A 9,384-nucleotide genomic window follows, 5' to 3' on the forward strand; every position below is an offset into this window, starting at 1 on the left:
TTGTAAGGCCCTGTATTTAATTATCCGATAATTTGACATAATTAGAATAATTATTGAGTTGCCAAATAAATTTTAGAAGTGTGTTAAAAATATGTATTTTAGAATATCGGATAATTTAACGATATAAAATACATATAGAGTTTAAATAACACACGAGAGCAAATAAATACAGACCGGGATAAATGAGCTTGAGTTACTATTTTAGTAACCAAATACACAAGATATATATATACATATACATACACATAACTTACCAAATAAAAGAGAAAAGAAACGAGAGAAGAAGGAAAAGGAAAGAAAGAGGAAACCCATTCCCGTCACTTGTGTAGCGGCTGCGGGAAAATCGCGATATCTTCTCCGTCCGGCGTCCAAATCTCGATCGGTCTGAAGGGGTGTCTTCTTAACATCCTAAGTTTCGATTCAAGTCAAAAATCACGAAGTTTGAGCAAGGATTCGGGTAGATCGAAGCTGCTATTCGGGTGCTCTGTTTCTGCGAGAATTCTTCCGATTTTGGGTGAGAGTTTTGGGTTGCTGCGACTTTTGTATTTTGAATTTGTAGAAATGACTTAAAGAACTTGTAGCTTTGTTTGTTAGCTTTTTATAGCCACTGGATGCATTGAATTTGGATAAGAAACGGAATTGATATGATTTTTCTACCAAAATGTGTCAAATCGAATTCTGAAATGGTGCTGTGCAGGACACCTACTGTAATTCGAGTTTTTGTCAATTATATGCTCGGATTCTGGACTTGTGATTCAAAAGAAAGTTGTAGAGATATGTGTTGTCTTCGTAATGATATAAAATTTGTTAAATTCCATTAAGAATTGAGCAAGTTATGCTTGTTTTTCTGGAACTGCTCAGTGTGTGAGATTCTGTCCGCGAATTCGTAAGTAGCAGTGTGTTCTTGGAAATTCTGAGAGTTATCTACTGAGATTTGGAAAATGGTTTCTTCTAGAAAAAGTTAGATATTCGAGTTATCTTTCATTTCCAATTGGCGGATATTGAATTGAATTAATATTGAGCGAGATATGAATTTTATGCTCTTTTGTACCAAATCGGACATTGGTGTGGAATGTAATTTTCACGATCGGCATATTGTGGTTTTGTTTAGGCCGAGAGTCTTGAAGTGAAGTGATATTGGATTGTCAAGTTGGTATAGGTATGTTACAGCTCGGTAACATACGACGGTAAAACATAAATTATGTTTAATTGTCATTCTGTGTTTCATTGATCGGGTGTATGACTTGTTGGTTGTTGTAAATTGTTAAATGCCTTCATTGTGATATATGTTTATGTTTATGACATATTATTGGCATTTAGCATTGGGCATACAGTTATGACATTCATGTTGAGCCCTATCGTTCTTGTTAGCCATTATTGATATCCGTTGTTATCTGGCACTGTTGTTTATCTCGGGATCATTGTGTGGCTGATAGGCCTATACACATGATACTGTAGATGTGATTGAACAATCCCATGGTTAGTGCCCTTTTGAGGTGAGCGCTGAGATTGTGTCATCTAGTTCGTTCTGTTGTGCCATCCTGTTATATCGTATCAGCTGTATGGAGACCGAGTCAGGGGTGTTATTCAGCACAGCTTGGCATACCTCGCATACTTGGCAGGGCGGTTTAGCTGCATGACGATGTAGGTCCCCTGTGTTGTTGCTCGAGCATTATTCCAGTTGTTATCGTACCGTTTGTTGGCTCTAGTTATCCCAGTTATTCATTGAGCCTTTCATGCATTGCATATTACATTTTATTATATGATTATGCATGATTTATGTTATTGTTGTTATTGTTGAACTGTTTCATACCAGAATCCTAACCTCAGTTGTTTACTGGGGGGGCTGCTGTGGTTGTTATTGGACACCATGGTAGATCTCCCGAGTCTTTTTGCAGCATCAGGCCGAGGTTCCGCCAGTGGAGCTCGGGATTGAGGTTGGATTGCTTGGTTCTGTTCAGTGGAGTCTCCCAGTTAGTTTATATGTATGTCTTGAGTTTGTTTCAGACTTGTATTGTACTTTATTTGCCGGGGAGATGTCCCGTGTATCTGTATTGATATTTGGTTGTTCTGGTTATGTTCTGAGGCGACTCTGTGATATTCTTGATCTGGTGAGTATTTGGTAAGTTTTAAATTCTGTTTAGTCCTTGCCAGTGCGGCTATAGGTTGAGTATATTTTGATATAAACTGTTGTTTGAGTTTTCGGGATGTCCTACTTACGGGGAGGTCATGCCGAAATTTTTCTAGGCCCTGAGGTCCGTTTTAAAGTAATTTAAACCTTTTTCCGCTGCAGCTTTAAGTCAAACCATTATTGTTTGATCATTAATTGGCATTAGAGTAAATGGGCCTCACATCTTGGTATCAGAGCGTAAACTGGGATACGCTCGAACTAGAGTCTAGGACACTCGAGTCTTGGCACTAAAATGGTTGTTGCGCATGTGTATGCTACTTGACAGAATGTTTATGTGATTATATGATCTGTTTACTTCCATTCTAATTGATTTGGTGTTTTATCGTATAGAATGGAGGGAGGTGGAGAAATTCATGTTGATGAGATTCCTCTAGCTCGAGGTCGTGGTCGAGGTCGTGGGCGTGGTAGACCTCGTGTCCGGGTTGTTGATGATGCTTTTGTGGAGCAAGCTGCTGATCAGTTAGAGCATCTTAGGATGGATGAGTTAGTTGCGTGTTTCCATTCTATGCATCCTCCTCGATTCAGTGGTTCAGAGGGAGCTGAGAAAGCTGAGTTATGGGTTTCTGAGATTGAGGAATTGTTCGATTTGATTGAGTATCCTCCAGAGTGTCGATTGAGATTAGCTGTGCATCAGTTGAAAGATCGTGCCAAAATGTGGTGGTCTACTACATTGATGACTTTAGATGCTCAGAGGATCATTCCATCATGGGATATATTCAAGCTGAAGTTCAAGGAGAGTTATTGTCCTCCATCATTCTACAGTTCTAAGGCTTCTGAGTTTCATAACCTGAAACAAGGCGATATGTCAGTTTCAGAGTATGCAGATTCTTTTTATGCTATGCTGAGATATGCTCCTCATGTTGCTGCAAGTCAGGTTGCTGTTATTGAGAGTTTTATTGAAGGATTGAACGATCATCTGCACTCTTTTGTTTCTACCGGTAAGCCACTGAATTATCTTGAAGTAGTGGAAATAGCAAAAAGGGCTGAAGCTAGTCTTAAAAGGAGTGGCAATCGAGTTCCTACCCAACATCATCAGTCGGGGAGGCAACAATTCAGTTCATCTGGTTCTGCATCTCTTCGTCCACGTGGGAAGCAATTTAAGAAGCCCGGTTCTAGTTCTTCGAGTTCAGGGAGTTCAGGGAACCGTGGTGGATATTGTTACAGTGGACCTTATTGTGATCACTGTGGGGGCAAACATTCCAGTAATCAGTGTGTTGGATTTCAAGGGGTTTGTGATGTTTGTGGTCGGCCTGGCCATTTTGCTAGAGTCTGTCCTAGTAAGACGGGGAAATCAGCCCAGGCAGGTAGTGGAGCTCCAATTAATAGAATTCCAACAGCGTCCCAGTCCTCCCATCAGCCTAGTCGCCCTTCGCATCAGAGCAGAGGGCAAGGTGGTCAACAAAATTAGTCATCTGTTCATGTATTTGCCTTGACTGAGGATGAGGCTCAGGCAGCTCCAGGTACTGTCATTACCGGTAATTGTACTCTATGTGGTTTTATAGCACGAGTGTTATTTGATACAGGAGCATCTCATTCCTTTGTTTCTCATGCATTCGTTGTTTCGCATGATCTTCGCACCACTAGTGTGAATTCCAATCTATCTGTTGTTACTCCGATGGGCAAAATGATTATCACTGATAATGTGGTGTTCAATGCGGTTTTGTTTCACGATGAAAATGTTCTATATCTGAATCTCATAGTCCTACCTATGCATGACTTTGATTGTATCGTTGGTATGGATGTTTTGACTGCAATTCGTGCCACTGTTGACTGTTATCGAGGAATAGTTCGTTTCAGACCTAGCTTTGCTCCTAAATGGAATTTCTATAGTCGTGGTTCTCAAGCCAAGATTCCTCTAGTTTCTGCCATTGAAATGAATCGATTGTTAGATTCTGGTCATGAAGGTTTTCTGGTTTATGCTGTGGATCTATCGCAAGATGAGCGACGGATTTATGATATTCTTGTAGTCCGTGAGTTTCCTGATGTGTTTCCAGAAGAGATTCCTGGTTTTCCACCAGAACGAGAAGTTGAGTTCAGTATCGAATTAATGCCAGGAACTGAACCCATATCTCGAGCACCATATCGTTTAGCCCCTGTTGAGCTGAAAGAACTGAAAGAACAATTGCAGGATTTGTTGAGTAAAAGTTATATTCATCCGAGTTCTTCACCGTGGGGTGCACCGATTCTATTTGTCAAGAAGAAAGATGGTACGATGCGGATGTGTATTGATTATCGGCAACTGAATAAGTCTACTGTCAAGAATAAATATACACTCCCTAGGATTGATGACTTATTTGATCAGTTGCAAGGTACTTCGGTGTATTCTAAGATTGATCTTCGTTCAGGGTACCATCAAGTGAGAGTTAGACAAGAAGATGTGCCGAAAACAGCTTTTCGCACGAGATACGGACACTTTGAATTTTTGGTTATGCCTTTTGGTTTGACCAATGCTCCTGCTGTGTTTATGGACTTGATGAATCGAGTATTTCGTAAATATCTCGATCGTTTTGTGATTGTATTCATCAATGATATTCTTGTTTATTCCAAGTCCGAGGAAGAACATGTTAAACACTTGAGGATAGTTCTTCGAATTCTTCAAAAGAAGCAGTTGTACGCCAAGCTATCCAAGTGTGAGTTTTGGTTAGATTGACTGGTATTTCTGGGCCATGTCATATCTCAACATGGTATTTCTGTCGATCCAAGTAAAGTGGAAGCAGTTCTGAACTGGGCACGACCGACAAATGTGCCAGAGATTCGCAGTTTCATGGGTCTAGCTAGTTATTACCGGAGATTTATCGAAAATTTCTCAAAGATTGCAAGACCTATCACTCAACTGACTCAGAAAAATCAGAGATTCATTTGGTCTGATGAATGTGAGTCAAGTTTTGTCGAGTTGAAGAAGAGATTGACTTCTGCACCCGTTCTTACCATCCCAAGTGGTTCTGGAGGATTCGTTGTTTGTACCGATGCATCTAATCGAGGTCTAGGTTGTGTTCTGATGCAGCATGGCAGAGTTGTGGCCTATGGTTCTCGTCAGTTGAAACCGCATGAGTCTAAGTATCCTGTTCATGACTTGGAATTGGTTGCTATTGTTTTTGCTCTCAAGATTTGGAGACATTATTTGTTTGGGGAGCAATTTGTAATCTATTGTGATCACAAAAGCTTGAAGTATCTGTTCTCTCAGTCAGATCTGAAGATGAGACAGAGACGTTGGATGGATCTTTTGAAAGATTATGATTGTGAGATCCATTATCAACCGGGAAAAGTGAATGTCATTGCCGATGCTTTGAGTCGTAAGGTTGTTGACGTCAATTTATCCTCAATTCATGTTTCTAAGTTACGAGAGGATATTTGTACTTCTGGGTTGGATTTTCAAATCCAAGGTAATACTGTTTGTGTATCTCAGATTTATGTTGAGCCAGAGTTGATTTAGATTTTAAAGTCAGCTCAGAAAACTGATGATCGAGTTCTGAAATCTTATGAGTTAGTATCTCAAGGATACCAATCTGGTTTCTCAATTCACTCAGATGATTCTCTTCGGTTGAATGGTAGATTGGTTGTCCCAGATATTCCTGAATTGCGTACAGCCATCCTTAAAGAAGCTCATTGTACTCGATATAGTATCCACCCAGGAGGAAGGAAAATGTATCATATTCTACGGCCTCAGTTTTGGTGGAAGAATATGAAAAAGGATGTGGCTGAGTTTGTGTCTCGTTGTATGATCTGTCAGCAAGTCAAAGCGGAACGAATGATACCGGGAGGATTACTGCATAGCCTTGAGGTTCCTCAGTGGAACTGGGAGCACGTAGCTATGGATTTTGTCACGCATTTGCCACGTACTTCTCGTCATTTCGATGCCATTTGGGTGATTGTCGACAGATTATCTAAATCTGCACACTTTATTTCGTATGAGAGGACATATTCGTATAATAAAATGGCTCGTCTGTATATTGAAAATGTTGTGAGACTTCATGGAGTTTCAGTTGCAATAGTCTCAGATCGTGACCCTAGATTCACATCAAAGTTTTGGACTAGTTTCCAAAAAGAAATGGGTACACGACTTGCGATGAGTACTGCGTACCATCCTCAGACAGATGGTCAGACAGAGCGTACGATTCAGACACTCGAGGATCTGCTTCGAGCTGTAGTCATGGATTTTAAAGACAGTTGGCAGGAAGCTTTACCACTAGTAGAATTTTCATATAACAACAGTTTCCAGGTGACTATTGGTATGGCTCCTTTTGAAGCTTTGTACGGCAGACGATGTCGATCTCCTCTTTGTTGGGATGAATTTGGTGAGAAGCAGTTGACTGGACCTAAGATTGTTCAGGAAATGCATGATAAAGTCCAGTTGATTCGTCAGAGAATGAAAGCTGCCCAAGATCGTCAAGCTAGTTATGCTAACAGACGTCGTCGACCTCTAGAATTTCAAGTTGGAGATTTTGTGTTTCTGAGAATATCTCCGTTTAGAGGTGTTGTTCGCTTTGGTATGAGAGGTAAGTTTTCACCTCGTTTCGTTGGCCCCTACGAGATTGTTGAGCGTATTGGGACTTGCGCTTATCGTTTGGATTTGCCCCAGTCATTGTCTGGCATCCACAATGTTTTCCATGTTTCTATGTTGCGTAAGTATGAGCCCGATCCGTCTCATGTGATTCAGCCTGATGAGGTTGAACTTGATCCGTCTCTATCGTATACTGAGTATCCTGTTTGTATCTTGGATCAGTAAAGATAAAGTTTTACGCAATAAAGTTATAACACTTGTACGTGTTCAGTGGTCGAGGCATGGTGTAGAAGAATCAACATGGGAAACAGAACAGAAGATGAGAGAATCTTATCCATATCTGTTTGATTCTTAGTAATGTATTGTTGGTTTCGTATCGTGTGTAAGATGTATGTGTATAAACAGAAATTTCGAGGACGAAATTTGTTCTAAGGGGTGGAGAAGTGTAAGGCCCTGTATTTAATTATCCGGTAATTTGGCATAATTAGAATAATTATTGAGTTGTAAATTAAAAAAATTATTTATGCCAAATAAATTTTAGAAGTGTGTTAAAAATATGTATTTTAGAATATCGGAGAATTTAACGATATAAAATACATATAGAGTTTAAATAACACACGAGAGCAAATAAATACAGACCGGGATAAATGGGCTTTAGTTACTATTTTAGTAACCAAATACACAAGATATATATATACATATACATACACATAACTTACCAAATAAAAGAGAAAAGAAACGAGAGAAGAAGGAAAAGGAAAGAAAGAGGAAACCCATTCCCGTCACTTGTGTAGCGGCTGCAGGAAAATCACGATATCTCCTCCATCCGGCGTCCAAATCTCGATCGGTCTGAAGGGGTGTCTTCCTAACATCCTAAGCTTCGATTCAAGTTAGAAATCGCGAAGTTTGAGCAAGGATTCGGGTAGATCGAAGCTGCTGTTCGGGTGCTCTGTTTCTGCGAGAATTCTTCCGATTTTGGGTTAGAGTTTTGGGTTGCTGCGACTTTTGTATTTTGAATTTGTAGAAATGACTCAAAACGAACTTGTAGCTTTGTTTGTTAGCTTTCTATATCCGCTAGATGCATTGAATTTGGATAAGAAATGGAATTGATATGATTTTTCTACCAAAATGTGTCAAATCAAAATCTGAAATGGTGCTGTGCAGGACACCTACTGTAATTCGGGTTTTTGTCAATTATGCGCTCGGATTCTGGACTTGTGATTCAAAAGAAATTTGTAGAGCTATGTGTTTTCTTCGTAATGATATAAAATTCGTTAAATTCCATTAAGAATTGAGCAAGTTATGCTTGTTTTTCTGGAACTGCTCAGTGTGTGAGATTCTGTCCGCGAATTCGTAAGTAGCAGTGTGTTCTTGGAAATTCTGAGCTTTATCTACTGAGATTTGGAAAATGGTTTCTTCTAGAAAAAGTTAGATATTCGAGTTATCTTTCATTTCCAATTGGCGGATATTGAATTGAGTTAATATTGAGCGAGATATGAATTTTATGCTCTTTTGTGCCAAATCGGACATTGGTGTGGAATGTAGTTTTCACGATCGGCTTATTGTGATTTTGTTTAGGCCGAGAGTCTTGAAGTGAAGTGATATTGGATTGTCAAGTTGGTATAGGTATGTTACAGCTCGGTAACATACGACGGTAAAACATAAATTATGTTTAATTGTCATTCTGTGTTTCATTGATCGGGTGTATGACTTGTTGGTTGTTGTAAATTGTTAAATGCCTTCGTTGTGATATATGTTTATGTTTATGACATATTATTGGCATTTAGCATTGGGCATACAGTTATGACATTCATGTTGAGCCATATCGTTCTTGTTAGCCATTGTTGATATCCGTTGTTATCTGGCACTGTTGTTTATCTCGGGATCATTGTGTGGCTGATAGGCCTATACACATGATACTGTAGATGTGATTGAACAATCCCATGGTTAGTGCCCTTTTGAGGTGAGCGTTGGGATTGTGTCATCTAGTTCGTTCTGTTGTGCCATCCTGTTATATCGTATCAGCTGTATGGAGGCCGAGTCAGGGGTGTTATTCAGCACAGCTTGGCATACCTCGCATACTTGGCAGGGCGGTTTAGCTGCATGACGATGTAGCTCCCCTGTGTTGTTGCTCGAGCATTATTCCAGTTGTTATCGTACCGTATGTTGGCTCCTGTTATCCCAGTTATTCGTTGAGTCTTTCATGCATTGCATATTACATTTTATTATATGATTATGCATGATTTATGTTATTGTTGTTATTGTTGAACTGTTTCATACCAGAATCCTAACCTCAGTTGTTTACTGGAGGGGCTGATGTGGTTGTTATTGGACACCATGGTAGATCTCCCGAGTCGTTTTGCAGCATCAGGCCGAGGTTCCGCCAGTGGAGCTCGGGATTGAGGTTGGATTGCTTGGTTCTGTTCAGTGGAGTCTCCCAGTTAGTTTATATGTATGTCTTGAGTTTGTTTCAGACTTGTATTGTACTTTATTTGCCGGGGAGATGCCCCGTGTATCTGTATTGATATTTGGTTGTTCTGGTTATGTTCTGAGGCGACTCTGTGATATTCTTGATCTGGTGAGTATTTGGTAAGTTTTAAATTCTGTTTAGTCCTGTCCAGTGCGGCTATAGGTTGTTGACTTTGGTTGTTGTTTTAATGACTCTAGTTGGAGTATATTTTGATATAAACTG

General features: G+C 39.8%; 1 protein-coding gene across 4 annotated transcripts; it reads left to right on the top strand.

Annotated features, from left to right (window-relative positions):
- The first annotated feature begins 298 nt into the window (after positions 1-298).
- Positions 299-9,305, top strand: LOC142540871 (uncharacterized). Of its 4 annotated transcripts, XR_012819175.1 has the most exons (4): positions 299-514; positions 1,112-1,159; positions 1,878-1,985; positions 9,037-9,305. XR_012819175.1 is itself a non-coding variant. In XM_075647301.1 (2 exons), exon 1 carries the CDS (start codon positions 2,523-2,525, stop codon positions 3,597-3,599), a length of 1,077 nt encoding a protein of 358 aa, XP_075503416.1. In that variant the 5' UTR covers positions 1,992-2,522; the 3' UTR covers positions 3,600-3,651; positions 9,037-9,305. The 4 variants fall into 4 exon arrangements, 1 of the variants encoding a protein (XP_075503416.1); XR_012819173.1 differs by lacking the exons at positions 299-514; positions 1,112-1,159; positions 1,878-1,985 and adding exons at positions 7,444-7,671; positions 8,271-8,318; XM_075647301.1 differs by lacking the exons at positions 299-514; positions 1,112-1,159; positions 1,878-1,985 and adding an exon at positions 1,992-3,651.
- Positions 9,306-9,384: the final 79 nt, after the last annotated feature.

The sequence above is a fragment of the Primulina tabacum genome, chromosome 3 (genome assembly GCF_025594145.1).
Source record: "Primulina tabacum isolate GXHZ01 chromosome 3, ASM2559414v2, whole genome shotgun sequence".
NCBI classification, from domain to species: domain Eukaryota; kingdom Viridiplantae; phylum Streptophyta; class Magnoliopsida; order Lamiales; family Gesneriaceae; genus Primulina; species Primulina tabacum.

Coding starts and splice junctions, on each gene's coding strand:
- LOC142540871 (XM_075647301.1), top strand. CDS start 2,523: ATGGAGGGAGGTGGAGAAATTCATGTTGATGAGATTCCTCTAGCTCGA.